We start from the raw sequence: 21,464 nt of genomic DNA on the forward strand, positions 1-21,464 counted from the left end.
TAATTACGTGAAAATGTAAGTCGCTAAATATCTGGAAATACGGACGATGATTAAATTTAGTGCAAATATTGGTAAAACACCAACAGATACCTACACAGAACTTAAAAGGGCAAGCGGGACAAGTTCAGTGTCACGAAGGCTGGTTTTTAAATGGCACAAACTCTCTGTAGAAGAGAGAGAGTCGGTAGACGATGACAACCCGTCAGGCAGCCGTCCGTCCGTAATGCCGGCGCATGTGACGAGGGTTGTCCAATATATTTCTGCACTGGTGGAATATGTTACATGTACCTTGCATAAAAACAATAAAAACTACACAATACTTTGCATCAATCATTCCTCTATTGACAGTAAAACAAATTATAACATAAAAAAGCAAATACAACTTTACAAGCAACAAATAATTAATACAATTACAGTAATGAACTTACCCAATTTTTTGTCGTGCGCCGGTATTACGTTACTAAGGTAACTCAATGACCATTCTTTTACACGACACGCCGGTTATTCGGCTTTTTCTTTTGTTTTCTTATTTGAGACAAATTTCCCCTTCAAGTGATATATAATTCATTTGTTTATATTAATAACTCTCACGACAATAACTGCAGTGCACAAATTTTTTGGACAACCCTCGTATGTATAAAACTCTGAATTTTAAGACACCATACTTAAGTTAATCATTTGCACTTTCTGAATTTCTTTTAGGTTGACATATTAAAATGACATTTTTAGGGTTTGAATGATCCTTAGCTGCAAGTCCTGCTATGACAAAGCCAAATAAGGCAATGTGCCTTCATGGCTGAGTGGTTATGGTCAATAAGATGGGTTTAAATGCAGTTCTATGTAACATTATAATGACCTAATAGCTTGTTGAATATTAGTGATTCTATCCTTGTGTCTGAAATATCGCAAAATCTTTGAACTTCTTTTCAGTAATCTGTAAATCAGGACGTACTATAAGATCTAAAACAATGTTTTTGTGACTTAAAATTATACTGAATTAGAAATAAATTAATAGATGATCACTAGAGCTGCAGTATAAGAACAATTTGTGCCACTGTCACAAAATTGTCACATATTTATATAAGAATATCTATAACAATTTTAGGGGGAGGATAAAAGTGAAAATTGTGGGGAGAGCATAATACCAGCTGTTGTTACATCATGTACGAGGAATGTATAAAGAGACATATTCAAGGCTGGCAGTAGAGATACTGATCTTTTAAGAGCAATTGTTTACTCCAGGGGACTGAGAAATTGCGGACTTGCATGCTAAAATCACACACACTTTCTTTATTTTCTATGAATGACATATTTTTCTGTCTGGAGATTAAGATGGCTGGGACATACTGTTGCCAGTAGCATTTCGTACAATATTGGGAAGAGTTGCTAATAATATAAAATAGTTAGAATAATAATGCTAATAAAAGTGGTGCTGAAATATGCCGGTATAGAACTACTGAATTATAGTAGTGCTAATATAGTCTGGTTGACCCAATAACAGTGGTGGTAAAATATTCCGGTATACCGAATAATAGTGGTGCTAAAATATTACAGTATATCAAAAAAAAAATTGTGCTTAATTATTCAGGTATACTGAATAATAGTGGTGCTAAAATATTGCGGTACATCAAATAATAGTGGTGTTAAAATATTCTGGTATACAGAATAATTTTTGTGCCAGAATATTCCTGTATACCATATATTACAGTAAAGACTGTTTACAGTAACCTTCGATGGGAGAAAAGAAAAAAGGTCATTATAGACAGGGAGTCACTGTGGACAGTCTCTACATAATTCAGATATATGAACATATCATACCAATATTTTGTTGAAAAGCAGGATAGTACCATACTAAGGGTTTAATTATATTTTTATTGATATTAAACATATCAAATATCATTTATATAAAAACCAAGAGAGTATTAAAATTGCATGTATAATTGGTTAAGATTATAAACTACACCATAACATTATTAAAAGTTACATATTCATTAAAATGTAATTTATATTGATCAATCTGTTTGTAAAAAATGTTTAATTTCAATTATACTAATGAGATGTACTCTACTGTAAAGACATTTAATTTTGTGTAATCAGCCTGTTTACTTTACGGAGCTCAATGTATTATTAAAACATTAGATACAAATCGTCGATAAGTGCTCCGAAAAAAATTAACAATCGAGGTTTCAAACACAACCACACCTTAAAGACGTTTTGCATTGTTTATCTTTACTAGCTAAAACACCGCAGCAATTATGTATATGCAGATGTCTTTAATCATTCCATCGGCGAAAATTGATTGAATCTGTCGCATGGTTCGCACGGGCCTTGAAAAGTCCTTGAATTTGGTTTCAACCTTGAAAAGTCCTTGAATTCAGGGTTGCCTTGAAAAAACACTAAAATTGTCCTTGAATTTCAGTAAACCCCCTTGAATTTCGGTAAAATGCCTTGAAAATCCAAAAGGGTATAAAACCTGTCGCTGTAAAGGTCAGGCAAATTTTCCGCTACAAATCGGACATGTGAACGAAGGCAGCCCGATCAAGTGCGCCCATTTGGATCTGTTTTAGTAGTGTTTAGCCAGCGTTATTACGGTTTTGGCACGGATTTTAACAAGCACTTGTGTATGACGTCATCGCAAATTGTGTACAAAATGTCAGCTTCCATTGCGAAGTAAAAAATGGGAAAATACACTAAGAAATGTACGTTTCAGCTCAAATGGCTTCAACAATACAGTTGGGTAAAACAAGTTATACAATAGATAAATACAGAATCCCTAAAGAAAGCCCAACACGGCAAAATTGAAAATGTTGCAGGCTCGGTTTGATTGAGCCTGTTCATGGACGGTACTGGAAAATGCAAGTTACCGTCCACGCCCCCTAAGACCCACGAAAAGCACAATGTACCATGTGTATGAAAACCATCGATTTGTCGCAAATGGGAGAGAGTGCATTAACTATCATTTTTAGTTTTTTAGCATATGATTCGTTTTTATAAATATATCCTAAAAGGTCTATTTTATGCATGTGATGTATATATATCATGTCTAATCATTTTTTATTGTAGCTGTTTTATCTTTGTTGATCTTATACTTTATGTTATTTACAGTCGGTTATAAAAGCTCCTAGAGCTTATGTTGTAATGTTGAAAACTTGCCGACTTGAAATAAAACTTATCTTATCTTATCTTATCTTATCTTTAACATCGCATGCGAGGGGTGCAAAGCACCTAAAAAATCTAGACATCAAGTCGTCATTGACGAAGTGTGGCCTTGCATTTGTCAGACAGGAAGGAACTATAAATGTCAAAACTGAAAATTGCAGTAGATCTGATTCAAATAATAACATTGTGCCATCCCAATCCACAATGGAAACTGTGCATGACATGACAATAACACCCCCACCCACTTCTAGTAATCATTGATTTGTGACTGAATCAAACATTCTAAGAAAGGGCTTCAAAGAAAAGAAACTGGAAGTTGAGGAAATTGGAAGAGAAATCCAAAAAAGAAAGGAAAAACTAGATAGAGTTGTGTGAATTTACTCAATCACCTATATGTTACAGTTTTGGTGTTCATAAATTCTACTGACTGTGCTGATTTTCTAAATATAGTCACTGTTTTGCAATTCTAGTCATTTGAACCTTAAATTGAAATACACATGTTTTATTTACATGTTTTATATCACAGATATGGTTGTAAAAGTATAATTTTAAATAAGATCAATTGCAATAAAAATGTATATCACAGATATGGTTGTAAAAGTATAATTTTAAATAAGATCAATCGGGAAAAAAATGCCTTGAAAATGACAATTTTACCTTGAAAAGTCCTTGAATTTTGATTCGAGAATTTGGTATGAACCATGTGTCGCCATTTTGTGTAATTGTCAACAAACAGCCACAGTGTATTAGCGTGTTGCCAATTGGTCAATGCAAACTGCCGTAGATACAACGCGCGTTCTGATTCGCCAATCGCATGAATACGTAATGAGAAAGATACACATAGTGAACTCTTGCCTTGCGGCGTGTATTCAACTTTGTTGATGTTGACACGCGTTCTTAATTAGCGGATTAACGGTAATTGGTCGTAATTGAGAGGTAAACAAATTATTAACAGACCTAGCGGCGTAAATAAGTATGACGGAAAATTATAAAAATCGGGCGACTTCAAAATCTCTTTGAAGTTTGTTTTAGGCAAAGTCGCTGATGCGAAGGCGACTTCTTCGCCAAAGTCGTCACCTAGTTCAAGCCTTGCTCCCCTTGCAAAAGTCGCTGTTCACGGCTCAAATATCGTTAAGGGTGACTAAATCATGGTCGTTGTACGGACTAGACAGGGAGTCGCTACATACAGACCATTTACATAGTAAATACTGTTCGGCGCACCTAACTATGGTCACTATAGACAGAACATCGCTATATACAGGGGGTCGCTAAGACAGTCTTTACTGTAGTGGTGCAAAAACATTCTGGTATACCAAATAGTTGTGGTGCTAAGATATTCAGTTATATCAAATACAGTCAAACGTGTATTAAGCGACCGGGCAAGGGAAACACCCAAAACGGTCGCTTAATGAAACGGTCTCTTAAGACAGTCAGCATGATATAAAAGTAAAAAATTAAAAAAAATGACATCTTTTTTATTCGGTGGGATTGTTTTTCAACTTAATTTTTATATCTTTGTTGAAAAAAAGTACGCTCCGATAATCTCAATGGATGCAAATGTAAAAAATAACTTTCTGATATTTATTGACAAAACAGTTTCAAGATCCATTACGTACATGTTTGGACATTTTTTCCAGAATTTTTTTAACATCTCCGTTGTTTTTCCCTTGTCTCCAACACGAAAACCCTATTAGTGAAGATGTTTTCTGTTGTGCATTTTTTCATTTGAAATAAACAAATACATCTATTTTTACGATTAATTTAATGGCTGATCAAGTTCAAAAGGTCAATTCAATGCAGTCTAAATGTCAACAAGCGAAGCGTATTTACACCATCTCAGTATGGGCGGAGCGTTGCATTGTTTATTCCGATATTATTGGATAATACACGTCACGCGTATACTAAACTTTCATTTGCAAACGCTAAAACGGTATGGGAAATAGAGTTTTTCACACGTTTATTGTTGTGTTTTGATTGTTGACACTTGTGACATAACGAGGTGGCGTTCTCTATAAACACAATTACTTGACAGGTAAAAGTGGTCGTTTAATGAAAAGATTGATGTCAATAAGATGACTTATTAGCGGTCGCTGGTCGCGTTGAGCAAAAGTCGCTTAATGCATGAAAGATATAGAGAGAAAATAATCGGGGGGAATTTAAAGTGGTCGTTTAAGACAAAAGTCGCTTAATACACGTGGTCGCATGGGCAAGTTAGACTGTAATAGTGGTGCTAAAATACTACGGTATACCGATATATCAAATAATAGTGGTGCTAAAATACTCCGGTATACTGATATATCAAATAATAATTACCAATATATCAAATATTAGTGGTGCTAAAATACTACGGTATACTGATATATCAAATAATAGTGGTGCTAAAATACTCCGGTTTACCAATATATCAAATAATAGTGGTGCTAAAATACTACGGTATACTGATATATCAAATAATAGTGGTGCTAAAATACTCTGGTTTACCAATATATCAAATAATAGTGGTGCTAAAATACTCCGGTTTACCAATATATCAAATAATAGTGGTGCTAAAATACTACGGTATACTGATATATCAAATAATAGTGGTGCTAAAATACTCCGGTATACTGATTTATCAAATAATAGTGGTGCTAAAATACTCCGGTATACTGATTTATCAAATAATAGTGGTGCTAAAATATTCCGGTATACCGATATATCAAATAATAGTGGTGCTAAAATACTCTGGTATACTGATATATCAAATAATAGTGGTGCTAAAATACTCTGGTATACCCATATTCTGTATATGAGAATATTGACCTTTGAAACCATGGTCCATGTAATAGAAAGAGCACCGAAACACGAGGCTATCTGATTAATCAGATTGCCGAGTGTTTTGGTGTTCTTTCTCTTTTGTATCATAGTCAAACATAAAATCACGTTCCCTGTTGTCACAATATGAAACCCCGGCAAAAATGAACCAATGAACTAACATCTGAATATGACATTTCTGTCGCTTTCTCTTTCTCTGCCGTCACAATATGTAAACCCCAGCAAAAATGAGCCAATCAATGGGCATGCTCTGGAGTGCGGGTAACTATTAAATACCCGCACTCCAGTTAACGCACTGTGCATGTATATGTATACGATTTAACCCTGACACATTTTCAACAGAAAGGTCTCCAAACTATGATACAACTTACATTATGGTTTGATTGTATCATTGCAAATTCAGTGCCAGGTCTCACTAACATAGCTGATGTCTTAATTTTGTTCCATCTTCAGAAGTTTTTGCTCATTTGCTACAATATAAAAACCCTTGAGAATACTTACATGCCAGTAATGACATGCATATGCCACCAGTATAGCTTATAATCAGACTGGATGGGTAATTCCAAATATTCAAATCAGGGCAAGTCCAGTGTACAAACTGAGGGTTCTTAAAAAGTGTGAAAGGAGATGTGTGTTTGTGAATGAAAATATTTTAAAAGAACAGTCTTAATACAACCATTTTCAGAAATTGAATACGACTTTTAATTCTCATTTGCATTTTGAACAGAATAATGCGGTATTATTTTAAGACTCCTTTGTTCCCTAAATAATCAAGTTAGAGTGGCGTTCACAGGGCCAAGTGGTCAACGTGTCAGACTAGTAATCTAATGATTGCTAAGGCGGCGTGGGTTCAAACCCGTTACAGACAAGCCATTGTTTACGAGTACAAGAAACTTTACACACATTGCTTAGTATTGGTTGGTTCAGCTCAATCAAACTGAAATATATAAACTTAACTTATAATCAAGTAACCAGCAAATATATTAGTTAAAATATGTTTTTCTTCTACAGAAGGTGTTGTATCATCTTCTTCGTAAAGATGAACCTGGAATATACATGTATTAGACATGTAGCAATTATTTGTAAGAGTTAGAACATTCCTGATAAATTTATATTGCTTACTAGTTTATAGCTGCAGGGGCCATTATTTTCTCTGTAACTTGAGAGGTTTTTTTACCCATAAAAATTAGTTACAATTAATTCCATGGGCATAATTTCCTAAATTTATGGAAAATTTACAGTGCAAGATAAGTACAACATATGTCTGAAAGTAAAAGTGGATATCTGTATTTTAAGTTACAGAAGTAGTTAGAAGAACCATTAGTATTTCTGTATTTTAGTTATGTATCCTGCAATTAACTTAGACCTGCATGTTATCAGTGCAGTAAATTCTGCTTATAACGATACACAGTACATAGGTGCAAGTTTTCAGGCATACGCCTGAAACTCAGGTTTTTTTGTGACAAATTTCATCATGTTTTAATATTAGATTATGTAGGAAAATGATTTTAAATTACAGTTTTCAGGTTTTTCCAAATTTTCAACTTGCACCCATGTTAACTCAGGGGACCGCCAAATTCATTTTGTTATATCCTTATGTAGTTATATCCGAGAGGCAACCAATTTGAAAACAAGTGTCTGGACCATGGCAAAACAAGAGTCCGGACTGCAACAACAGCGTCATTAATTCATTATAATAGGTATATTGTTATAAGGGATATCGTTATAAGACTTTGTGGAGTTTACTGTATTAGGGGTTTCAAGGTCCTGCTGATGAAAACTTTGAGTTGTCAATACTTAAGAGCTTGGTCAGACTTTATGCCAATATGTCACAAGATTTTACATACGTCTTTACAATTATTTTGCTGGGGGTAATAAACCTTTTTATGCTATCCTTATGTAGTATGGCTAGAATAGGCTTGCCAGACTCTTATACCTTTGGTTGCTTAGTTTGAATATTTTGAAACAGGGATTTCAAGTATTTAATTGGTAACTATGCAATCAAAGGCAGACAAGCCTTCAAGATAAAGGTTATTTCCTTGAAGTGTTTTTGATGTGAAAATAGTTAAAAATTGGTGTTAAACATTATTTTTTCATATATTTTCAGATGACCGAAGGCCGAAAATGTCAAATACTATTACCTGACGAAAGACGTTTAGAACTCCTTATTCAGGTACATTTCTCTAATCTTGTTATATAAGTAAATTCCGTTTCTCTAATATTGTATTAGTCAATTCCGTTGCATTATTTATTGTGTGATAAAGTACAGTTCATGACTCAGAATATGTAGAAATTACACAGATTATTAAAGAGTTATTATCCTGTTTGGTTTTATGATATTGGCGTCTGAATGGTGAATCGAGGCAGTATTTAAGAGGCTGAGACAATAAAACTTACTGTGTATTGAGATTTAACTTATTCTGAGATAATAAACCATTGTTTTATTTCTTTTGATAAACAATATTGTAAAATTTTCCAAAGTGTACAACAAAGGAGGTATTGACTCCGCTTTTATAAGCTGCTATAAAAAAAAAGCTGCTGCTCACGTCAGAGGGGTAGAGATTATGCACTTCTGTTGTTGTTTTATTATTTTATATAATAGTAACAATACTGTAAAGGGGAGCATGAGGCAAGAAGTGAGCTTAACATGAGCTTTGATTGATCTTTAAAGAATGTGTAACATGTGTGCATCTGATTTCCTCAAAAAAAAAAAAAAATGTTAAGGGAGGTAATTATGTTAGGAAATTGTGTTTTAGTGTTGTAAGATTTACTTCCCTTTGATGAAATCAAGTTCTCTTTCAATTTTCAGCCAAAACTACTGACTTGGGAATTACTTGACATTGTTGGGTCCCATTTCAAGCTTAAAGAAAAAGAATACTTTGGTCTAGCCTTTCAAGATGACACGTAAGTACTACAAATTTGTTTATTATTACAAAAATCTTGATAAGGGTAGATCCCTTGAGAGTTAGGAAAGTGAAAATTGCAGACTCTGAATCTGTTCATAGGTGTAATGAAAGATGCAACATGCCCCCTAGCATTAGCTTAAGCAGAATTCAATCTGTAATACAAAAAAGTATTAGAATCAGTGATCCTGAAAAACTAGAAAATATAACAAGACTGATTACCTGAACAATTGTTCTAGGTATGTGTGGAAGTGTTAAGGTTTCTGACATTCCATCACTTGGTGCTTTCCACAGTGTTTTCACAATACAAAATATTTCATACATGTGAGAAAGCTGTCCAGCTAGCTTACAGTAGGTTGGTGGTTCTACTTGAGGTTTGGCTGTTGCTAAATAAAGGGACACTTGAGGTCTTCTGCAAGGTTTCATCTTTATAAGGCATTTATAGACTTAATTATTATTTGGAGATTGACAACAGAAGCTAATCTGAATTCTGGCTATGTTTTACCATGTTTTATGCATTTTGGGATAATTGAAGCCCTGCTTTCCCTGCCTTCAATCAAACAATTTAAGATTTTACCCTTATCCTTCTCAGTGACTGAATCTTGAATTTACCTATGTGACCATTGTTTACCAAGATCGGCCAGGACATTTTCGCTGTCTGATCATAGTCTGCAATGTTTGCTATTCAGACTTATTTTGAAATTATCCCCAAAAAAGGGTGAATGGTTTTGTCCAGATTGAAATATGTCTATTTAAGAAATTAGGTGAAGAATGGCTTGATATGCCCTCCAAAAGTAGGAGTTTGTTATTGCAAAGATTGTAGCAATATTTACAGACAGATCAAAGCAGTATCGTTATTGATTCTTTATTCTCCGAGAAAGATTTAAATCAAACTCCAGAATCTGCCTCGAAATAAGTTGAAAGATTTCCTCAATTAAGAAAATAAGTTGATCTTATGATATGATGTTTTCAATATTTTATTTTAGACATAAATTGCTGCACAAATTTGATATAGAGTGCAGAAAGATATTTGATTAAGAAGATAGATGTTCTTTGAAGTATTTAAGAAAGGCTTAAAGATAGATCTTGCTGATCATGGGTACATAATTTATCAAATAATGGAGAGTTTTTTAACCCTTTGAATTATAGTGGCTCTATAAATTGACTTGCCTTTGCTACCAGTATTTATGCCTGCCCATATTATGGTCATTTTATGGTGAGGCCTAAAAAAAAAAATTGTTTTGTTAGGGTAACATGCTCTCAAGGAATAGGTAGGGTAGGTCGGATTTTTTTTTTTTTTTTTTTTTTTTTTTCCAGTATATTGAAATTTAGATATGGAAATTTCTGACATCTCTCCCAGGTGGCACAAATACATCCCTTCTATGTTTTCAAAAGACATTTCAGGTGTAACAATCTTAAACTCTCAGCGTTCTTCTGGTGAAGATCACACGCCGTTTTACAAATATTGACGATGTGATCCGCCATTTTGTAACTAAGAGCGGCGATAAAACCTGTACCGTACCCAGGGCTCATCCTGGGGGGAAATTTTAGGGAGAAGTGACTTCCTCGTGAAAAATCGGCAGAAGGGAAACATCCTAAATTCCTAATGTGTATGCATTAACATGCATGGCTATACATCCTTTAACTAGAATAGAAACACAATCTATTTATCAGCTATTTATAATCTTTCTCATATATTTTTGATAATAATGTGTAAGAAAACTATGATTAATAAATTAACTTTATATCTTTACTTTCCAGATAAAGTTACATTGGATAATGATTAATAAAATCTGTTTATCCTGTTCTGTTTACAGAAATTTCTTTTATTATCTTCTATGGTGTATTGTCATATTTATGTGCATATAATTATGCTTATAAAACAATTTTCAAGTATCGAAGAATATGTAAAATATGTACTGCAAACATTTGTGCACATTATATTTGATCACTAAAATTATATACATTCATTTCTTATTGAAAAATACGACTGAGCAATTATAGAAAATAAATTTCTAATTACCTCCCTTTATTTTCATGAAATGTTAAACTCGTAATATCTTTATAAATAATGCTTTTTGAAATTTACAATATTAATAAATCTTAATCTGAGGGTCATATTTATGACATTAAAACAAATATATATATTGAAACAATAAGAACACTTCTTTCCTGACAAATTTTGTTGTTATATACATGAGCACATGATGATTCGTAGTTTTAGGATGTCGTGCCCACGTGCGTACAAGCTGTGTCAAATTTGGCATTTCTACAAAGATAACAATGCAAAACACCCTCACTGTCTACAACATCTACCAATCATAAGATTTTTGCGAATTGACTAACACTAGTAACAGTTTGTGATAGCCGTGAAAAACCTATTGCACATCGCCTTTACTTCGGTTAAACACCGCGTGTATATCAATTAGGGAAGATTTGCACGTGTTTAGATGATCGGAAAAAAATTAATCTATAATTATCGCCAAATCCCGTATTAAACTCGCAAAATATACCCGTTTCGGGCAGATGCTCTCATTATTTACTGTTTAGAGTAGGCGGTCTATCGCTTTGCATACAGGTAGAAGGGTAGTATATAGCGATGCTCTGATTGGATAATGATAATTAGCAGTCGTCATATGGGCGGATACAATCTCTGCTCTTTACATCGGCAAGTAATTACTCTTTGGGAATTAGATTTTATCGACGATGTTGACGTCTCTTTGGATCAATTGGGAGAGCGAAATGGAAATATACACAGCGAAATTTTCGCCTGAATTGCCCTTCACACTGCTCATTGAGTGCCTCAATAATACGGTATTTTCATGGATTTTTTTTTTTTTTTTTTTTTTTTGGACACGAAAAAAACGGTAGGGTCGGCGCATATTATTAGGTAGGGTCGGGTGACCCGAACAAAACAATTTTTTTTTTAGGCCTGAAGAGGGTTAACACATACCAGTATCAAGCTAGATCAGTTTGCATGTCCCTTGATTGACTTAGACAAGACTGTACCTAATTGTATGCATTTTGATATAAACATATAAGTAATAGAGTTAATATCACTTGATAATTCTAAAATTTAATGTTTTGGACTATGTCTGCCCATGTGAATAAGGGGATATAACTCTAACTTTCATTATTTAACAAAATCTTTTTGTTGCCTCCCTTTGTTTCAGAGTAGGCCAATTTTTGAAAATAATCATGTACCCTAATAACCATGCTTAATTGGTGTAAAGGTCTTGTTGCCTAACTTTTAATTTGGGACTGCTTATTGTAGGTAGTAAGATAGATGCAAGCATGCCTGAAATTGATCATATTCAATTTGAATGGAGTAAAAAAAAAATGTTGGAAAAATATTAGAAATGTATAATTTTTATTAAACAGTGAAAAACAACTTTAAAAAAATTCATTATTGTCCCATTACCTACTGGCTGTGTCCAGGTTTAAATTAAAAAAAAAGAAAATAAAGAAAAAAAAATTAATGCCAGAAAGATTTGATCAGCATTATATCAGTCCTGGGTGGTTTTTCTGACCTTACTATACTTGTAGATTTTATTGGCTTATCTGAACTGATTTGTAAATGTATTTTTAGACCCATCTGACTCAACAGCAATCCACAGGTGTTACCTTTATTTATATCCTTATCAGTCGTACCCATCTTTAAAAGTATTCAAACCTCCTCACACTGTTTTTATTCCTGATTCCGAACAAGATCTAGGCTTAAGATATCCGCTCTTTATAGACTAAATTTATCTATATTGATTTAACATTTTATGTAATATCAGTGTATAGTAGACAGTAGGTTAATCTATGTTTTTTTTGCAGTTTTTATGATTTTTTTTAAATGAAAATTTATATGTAAGATTTGTTATTATTGATATGCAAGACTAGGGCAAAATGGCTGTGAGTTGGTTTTAACCTTCCCCCTCCCACCCTCCCATAGTGAGGGGCGGGGGGATAGATCTCGTTTTAAGCAGATAGACAGAACAGTAGACTGTTTCAGAATGTCTTAACCAATTTCAGTCTCTCTATGTTGTTCATGTTTATATAGTTATGATAAATTTTATTTTAATATATACAAGAGAGGGGACACATCTGTGTGTAAGTTAGTGGCTAATGTTGTCCGCTCCAAATTATTTGTGCTCACCACTAGGCATATGAATCTCTGTAAGGATATTCAGTAGGTTCAAGCTATAATATTTAGGTTTGCAGGTCAGTGGTTCTCAGCCTGGACTTGCTTGTGCATAAAATAATGTACCTTGCCATAGGTTTTTTTTTCTCAGGATTTTAGGAACATGACCCATACCCATGGAATGGGGAATTTTAGCGATGTTTTGTTAAAAACTGGGAAAAACTTCATGACTTAAATTTTGCAGTCATTAAATGAATTCTAGGATGGCATCTTCAAACATTAAAATGCCATAACAGTGAAGAAGCCCTTATTTTCAAAGATTTTAGAAGTTGTTATTCAATATTTTTATTTTGGAACTTTCAATTGGGAATATTTTCCTGTGGATTGTGAAAATAATATACTATTTTCAATTGGGAATATGACCGAATATGGGCTATGAAATAAGCCAAAAATAAATCCCTGGGCTGCCAGTAAACTTTCCTAACAGTCTCTGTGTAATGCACCAGCAGAAACAGTCATATTGAACAAATAAATTGAGTAAGCCTCATGAATAAGCATTGGAAAATCAGGAAGTTGATGTCCGACATAAAAATAAGTAGGTTTAAATTTTAATAGTTGCACAGGATAGAAATCCAGGAAAATTTCTGTCCTTTAGACCTAAAATTATTTCTTGGCAGTCTGTAAACATTCTTGTAAACAAAGAAGTGCACTGATAACAAAAAACAAAAGAAAAATAGAAAGGTGTTGACCTGATAAAACATTGCAACATTTATTTGATATTTTTCACTGGCTAGAATATGGTATATTATCAGTATGGGAGTGTTGGGAGAATATGACAGATTCCAGATGTAAGACATGTTATGATAAATTGAGTGTATCAACAATATATTGGGAGAGATATTAAAATATATATATTTATAAAGCACACATTTGCACTTGTATGAACTAGCTCAGCAAATTCCATTTTAACATATGGTAAGAGTTTTTGTTCTGTTTTACTGATAGTAATAGATCTATCTGTATAATAAACAAGTCAGTTTTTGTTCATGGTCAAAAGTTTAATGACTGGGTCATTGATATATACATAAATGCCAAAATATACATTAAGTACATTAATTGTGTATATTATAGTTTCAGAATATAGAATAGTTTGTTGCTTTGGGGTAACTCATATAAAGCTAGTGGCCATTTAGACTTAAATTTTCTTACCATGCCTGATATGATAACTAACTGATCCCTGAAATATTTCCCTCAAAACACTGAATTTCTATAATGAACTTGTCCATTTTTGGAACAGACCATTATCAATTTTGGGGATATCAAGATGAAAATTTTTACTTATATAGAGCCTGCAGTCTGGCCTGTTTTCTTTACTTGTGGCAAACGCCAATCACTTCTATTTTCAGCAGGGTTAAGTTAATAATGCAAATCTCTTTTAAAATGACTTACAGAGTCAGTTTCATTTGTTTTTCCCTTTTTATACCCCCAAAAACGAAGTTTGGGGGGGTATATAGGAGTCACCCGGTGGTCGGTCGGTCGGTCGGTCGGTCGGTTGGTCGGTCGGGCGGTAGGTCGGTCCAGACGTCCGTTGCATTTTCCTTGTCCAGAGCATAACTTGAAAACTAATGGTTGGAATTCAATATAACTACATACAATGGTCAAGCACATTGAGAGGAAGTGCAGTGCACAAGAACCATAACTCTATCTTGACTAATTACAGAGTTATTGCCCTTTGTTACTTTTCCTTGTCCGGGGCATAAATTGAAAACTACTGGTTGGAATTCAAAACAACTTCATACAATTGTCAAACACAATAAGGGGAAGTGCAGTGCACAAGAACCATAACTCTATCTAAAGTAATTACAGAGTTATTGCCCTTTGTTGCTTTTTCCATTGCTTTTTTTTTGTCCGTTGCATTTCCTTGTCCGTGGCATAACTTGAAGACTAATGGTTGGAATTCAATATAACTACATACAATGGTCAAGCACATTGAGAGGAAGTGCCAGTGCACAAGAACCATAACTCTATCTTGACTAATTACAGAGTTATTGCCCTTTGTTACTTTTCCTTGTCCGGGGCATAACTTGAAAACTACTGGTTGGAATTCAAAACAACTTCATACAATTGTCAAACACAATAAGGGGAAGTGCAGTGCACAAGAACCATAACTCTATCTAAAGTAATTACAGAGTTATTGCCCTTTGTTGCTTTTCCATTGCTTTTTTTTTTGTCCGTTTGCATTTTTCCTTGTCCGGAGGCATAACTTGAAGGCTAATGGTTGGAATTCAATATAACTACATACAATGGTCAAGCACATTGAGAGGAAGTGCAGTGCGTAAGAAACATAACTCTATCTTGACTAATTACAGAGTTATTGCCCTTTGTTACTTTTCCTTGTCCGTGGCATAACTTGAAAAACTACTGGTTGGAATTCAAAACAACTTCATACAATTGTCAAACACAATAAGGGGAAGTGCAGTGCACAAGAACCATAACTCTATCTAAAGTAATTACAGAGTTATTGCCCTTTGTTGCTTTTCCATTGCCTTCTTTTTTTTTGTCTGTACCATAACTTGAAGACTTATGGTTGGAATTCAATATAACTTCATACAATGGTCAAGCACATTGAGAGGAAGTGCAGTGCATAAGAACCATAACTCTATCTAAAGTAATTACAGAGTTATTGCCCTTTATTACTTTTCCATTGCTTTCTTTTTGTCCGGACCATAACTTGAAGACTAATTGTTGGAATTCATTATAACTTCATACAATGGTCCAGCACATTGAAAGGAAGTGCAGTGCACAAGAACCATAACTCCATCTTTGACTTATTACAGAGTTACTGCCCTTTGTGTCTTTTCCTTGTCCAGAGCATGACTTTTTAAAACTACTGGTTGGAATTCAATACAACTTCATACAATGGTCAAGCACAATAAGGGGAAGTGCAGTGCACAAGAACCATAACTTTCATCTTTACTAATTACAGAGTTTATTGCCCTTTGTTACTTTTTCCATTGCTTTCTTTTTGTCCGGACCATAACTTTGAAGACTTATTGTTGGAATTCATTATAACTTCATACAATGGTCAAGCACATTGAGAGGAAGTGCAGTGCATAAGAAACCATAACTCCATCTTGACTAATTACAGAGTTACTGCCCTTTGTTACTTTTCCTTGTCCAGAGCATGACTTGAAAACTTACTTGGTTGGAATTCAAAACAACTTCATACAATGGTCAAGCAAAATAAGGGGTAGTGCAGTGCACAAGAAACCATAACTCCCATCTTGACTAATTACAGAGTTATTGCCCTTTGTTACTTTTTCCTTGTCCAGAGCATAATTTTGAAAACTACTGTTTGGAATTCAGTACAACTTCATACAGTTGTCAAGGACATTAAAAGGAAGTGCAGTGCACAAGAGCCATAACTCCATTTTGACAAAATACAGAGTTACTGCCTTTTGATACTTTTCCCTGTCCGGGAGCATAACTTAAAAACGTACTTGGTTGGAATTCAAAACAACTTCATACAATGGTCAAGCACAATAAGAGGAAGTGCAGTGCACAAGAACTATAACTCTATCTTCAGTATTTATAGAGTTATTGCCCTTTGTTCTTTTTCTTTGTCTTTCTGGACTTATTACAGAGTAATTCAATTAAACTTCATCAATGGCCAACCACATTGAAAGGAAATGCAACATACATGAACCACAATTATCTTTAATTGCCCACAACCATAACTCATGTTTCAATTCTTTTACAAGGTATTCTGTTACTAGTAACATCCTCATTTCCGAAGCAGACTTGTGGGGGTATTAATCACATTTAGTGATAGTTCTAGTTCCATTTATACAAATACTTGTATGAAATGTATTTCTTTTTTTATGCTCCCCGAAAAAATTTCGGGGGAGCATATAGTCGCCGCCTTGTCCGTCCGTCCGTCTTTCCTTCCGTCCGTCCCCTTTTCTTGTCCGGGACATAACTTTGAAACAACAAGTGGTATCAGCATGAAACTTTGTAGGTAGATAGATCTCATTGAGTAGGTGTGCAGTGCACAAGAACCATAACTCTGCCTTGCCTAATTTTTGAATTATTCCCCTTTGTTTATTTTTACACTTTGAACTTTGTCTGGGACATAACTCTAAAAGTATAAGAGGTATCAACATGAAACTTTGTAGGTAGATAGATCTCATTGAGTAGGTGTGCAGTGCAGAAGAACCGTAACTCTGCCTGCCTAATTTTTTGAATTATCCCCCTTTGTTTATTTTACACTTTGAACTTTGTCCGGGACATAACTCTAAAACTATAATAGGTATCAACATGAAACTTTGTAGGTAGATAGATCTCATTGAGTAGGTGTGCAGTGAACAAGAATCGTAACTCTGCCTTGCCTAATTTTTGAATTATGCCCCTTTGTTTATTTTACACTTTTGAACTTTGTCCGGGACATAACTCTAAAACTATAATAGGTATCAAACATGAAACTTTGTAGGTAGATAGATCTCATTGAGTAGGTGTGCAGTGAACAAGAACCGTAACTCTGCCTTGCCTAATTTTTTAATTATCCCCCTTTGTTTATTTTACACTTTGAACTTTGTCCGGGACATAACTCTAAAACTATAAGAGAGTATCAACATGAAATTTTGTAGCTAGAAAGATCTCATTGAGTAGGTGTGCAGTGCACAAGAACCGTAACTCTGCCTTGCCTAATTTTTTGAATTATTCCCCTTTGTTTATTTTACACTTTGAACTTTGTCCAGGACATAACTGTAAAACTATAATAGGTATCAACATGAAATTGTAGGTAGATAGATCTCATTGAGTAAGTGTGCAGTGCACAAGAACCGTAACTCTGCCTTGCCTATTTTTTTTAATTATCCCCCTTTGTTTATTTTTCACACTTTGAACTTTGTCCAGGACATAACTCTAAAACTATTATAGGTATCAACATGAAACTTTGTAGGTAGATAGATCTCATTAAGTAGGTTTGCAGTGCACAAGAACTGTAACACTGTCTTGCCTACTTTTGAGTTATTGGCCCTTTGTTCATTTTGACACTTTGAACTTTGTCCGGGACATTACTCTAAATTTATAAGAGATATCAACATGAAACTTTGTAGATAGATAGGTCTCATTTGATGGAAGTGCAGTGCTTAAGAATCATTACTCTGCCTTGCCTTATTTTTGAAGTTATTGCCCTTTGTTTATTTTTACTTTTTTGACTTTTGTCCGTGACATAACTTTAAAACTATTAGAGATATCAACATGAAACTTTGTAGGTAGCTAGATATAATTAGATAGAACTTCAATGCTTAAAGAAACCTAAACAAAGCCTGGTCTTATTTTGGAGTTATTGCCCTTTGTTCATTTTTACACTTTGAATTTTACCCGGGACATAATTCTGATATCATCAGGAAACTTTATAGATAGATAGATCTCATTGAATAGAAGTGCAGTGCAAAAAACATACCTCTGCCTTGCCTGTTTGGAGTTTTTGCCCTTTGTTCATTTTTTTATACTTTCCTGTGTCCAGAACCTTCTCGGGGAGCATCACCCAGTTCAACCGGTTCTTGTTTATCAGAATAAAATACTAAAAGATAAAGAAAACATGTAAATAATGTCAGAATTATGAATATGTTTAAGCAGAGTTATAGCCCCTGGCTTTATTTAAATCATGCTATGGTTACTCAGAATAACTAGTGGACAGAAAGTCAAGTGTTACGTATGAAACAGTTTGTTAAAGATAGAACATTTTGGATTTTTATGAAACTTTGCTTTTATTTCTATTTTCAGGGGTCATTTCCATTGGTTACAACAAGATAAGAAAGTGTTGGAGCATGAGTTACCTCGCAAACAGGGCTCCAACTTAGTGATATCATTCCTAGTTAGGTAGGTTTTCATATATGTTTGTATATATATATATATTACAGTTATTTAATGGGTGAGAATAAGCGTTCATATAGTGCTAATTTATAAATTAGGGGGGGTGGGGGGTATCTAGGAGTCAACTTGTTGGTCGGTCAGTCAGTCGCTCCATCCACATCATGGTTTCCAAACAATAACTAGAGTTTGGAATCAGGTGTTGTAATCAAACTTGGGTATATAGCAACCATATGCATTTGGACCCCTTGGCGTCAAGGTCAAGGTCACCGTTCCTAAAAATAGAAAAATGGTTTCCAGTTAGGAATGAGATATTGTAATCAATCTTGGTGTATAGCAAGCTTATATGAAGACCCCGGTTGGTATCGCATTTAGACCCCCTGGCCTCAAGGTCAAGGTCACTGTTACTAAAAATAGAAAAATGGTTTCCGGACAATAACTAGAGTTAGAAATGAGATATTGTAATCAAACTTGGTGTAAAGCAAGCTTATATGAAGACCCCAGTTGGGATTACAATTAATTGAAATAATTCTTTGTACACAGTTGACAGTTCGTGTTCAAATTTTTCTTCAGAATACTTATTTTTCAAAAAGTCAAAGTTGCTGGTAGGGGTATTAATCATCTTCAGTGATAGGTCTAGTTTCAATTGTTTTAGAATTTTGAATCAATTTTGTTAAATATAAACTTCTTTTTTTTTGATAAAATAGAATAAAAATGCATTTGATCTACTATTATTTCCTTGATAACCCATTCACCATTATCATTTGATACAGTCCTCCTTGAGATATTTTTGTTGTAGCTGATACAGGTGTCAAACTGCCAACATGAGAATGAAATGAAGAAATGTCCAAAAATAGACTCAAATAATAAATAAACTAAATAGTTTAACAATCTTCTATATTTTTCTCCCAAGAATTTTGTATGATTTTTTCCCCCCTGATTATATATATGGAATATTTTTATTTCCGGATTATATTTGTAATATTTCTATTTCCAGGTTTTATATGGAAAGTATAACTCTGCTAAGAGATACTTCGACTGTTGAACTTTTCTACCTCAATGCCAAACAATCAGTATTTAAGGTGAGTTTATTGCTGCAGAAATATTATTATACGCATCATTAAAATTTTTCGTTACATCCAAACATTATTTTTGTGATGCACAATTATGAAATTTTCCTTAGAGAGTTGTCTGCCTCTGGTTGTCGTTCATGTAAAGTAAAGCTTTTCCTTATCTTTTTTTTTGAATTATGAAAAATTTATTAATGAGCCACATCATGAAAAAACCAACATAATGGGTTTGCGACTAGCATGGATCCAGACCAGCCTGCGCATCCGCGCAGTCTGATCAGGATCCATGCTGTTCGCTATCAGTTTCTCTACTTGCATTAGGGTTTGTAAGCGAACGGCATGGATCCTGATCAGGCTGCGCGGTCATGATGCGGCTCAATTTTGATATAAAAGAAGATAAAAAAAAATCATCTCCTCTGCCATCTTGTCTTTGAGATTTAAGCATTTAGTAATTAGTTCTGGTGAATAGCATGAAGGTTAATTTAGATGATGAAACTTCAGATAAATCCCTCTGAAATGTAAAAGATAATTTCTGACAAATTGAATGAGTTATGTTGCCAATTAATCACTCGGTGATGGAGGAGGGGAATGAAATATTTATCATCTTTGATTTTAATGTAAATTTAAATAAACGGCAAACTAACAAGCTAAACACAGTTGGCCAAATTAGTTCCAGTGCTGAGGAGATTTTCCTATGCTTTGATGACATATGGTTGGATAAAATGTTGATTAAGAGGGGAAGATTTACAGCAGAGGTTCTAGTGACTGATATTAATGAATAATTGATATAAATTTGTCAGTTTATTGGCTGACAATTAATTATGATTACATGGAACAAGTGTTGGGAACAGATTTAAATGGGAAGCACTGGATTCCATCAATGAGAATGTATGCCAGTATCCTTGATCTGTTTGAGTAATTAAGTGTTCAAATTAAGTACAAATGAGATAAGATGACAGTAACAGATTGACAGACATGTTCCAGATTCCTTTCTATGTTAGTTGTGATCCTACATCATACCTCTATAAAATGTGAATTTTCTGTTATATGCCAAAGTATTTAAAAGTTGCACATATCCAGTTGAGTTGATGACTTTTCAAAATTTCAAGAAATACCTTGACATACCTAATAATACAAAAAAAAAAACAACAACTCAGAGAAACAATGAGGTGTTAAGAATGGAACAGCTAGGATTTTCTACACACAGATTGCGGCAGTTACTGGGTGTTTACCTAGCAGCAGTAACTCAATTTGTCATTGTTTATAAACAAAATCATTGTTAACTAACTTCTGTGGGAAAGTTGCAACATTCAATCAGAAACACTAATTAATACAGGGCAACTCACTTAACTAACCATTTACCGCCTAGGAACCAAAAGTGATTCACCTTTGCTAGCAATATAGAGCCAGGCCAGCCTGCATATTCCTGCAATCAGACCAGGCTCTATAATGATTGTAGATCAAGATTTGTATTTTGTTTTTGAAATCCCTTAACTTTTAACCACTGTTCCA

The 21,464-nt window shown here is 34.1% G+C and overlaps 1 protein-coding gene across 1 annotated transcript in view; it reads left to right on the forward strand.

The window, feature by feature from the left end:
- The window catches only part of LOC132717847 (FERM domain-containing protein 4A-like), a gene marked incomplete at its 3' end in the record, with an annotated part of 46,144 nt that extends 26,180 nt beyond the window's left edge, over positions 1–19,964 (forward strand). Inside the window, 4 exon segments of the mRNA XM_060701421.1 lie at positions 8,081–8,146; positions 8,783–8,877; positions 18,796–18,891; positions 19,880–19,964. Of these exon segments, the coding sequence (XP_060557404.1) occupies positions 8,081–8,146; positions 8,783–8,877; positions 18,796–18,891; positions 19,880–19,964 (342 nt within the window).
- Positions 19,965–21,464: the final 1,500 nt, after the last annotated feature.

This window comes from Ruditapes philippinarum, unplaced genomic scaffold (assembly GCF_026571515.1).
Source record: "Ruditapes philippinarum isolate M1 unplaced genomic scaffold, ASM2657151v2 ctg342_1_1_1_1, whole genome shotgun sequence".
NCBI classification, from domain to species: Eukaryota; Metazoa; Mollusca; class Bivalvia; order Venerida; family Veneridae; genus Ruditapes; species Ruditapes philippinarum.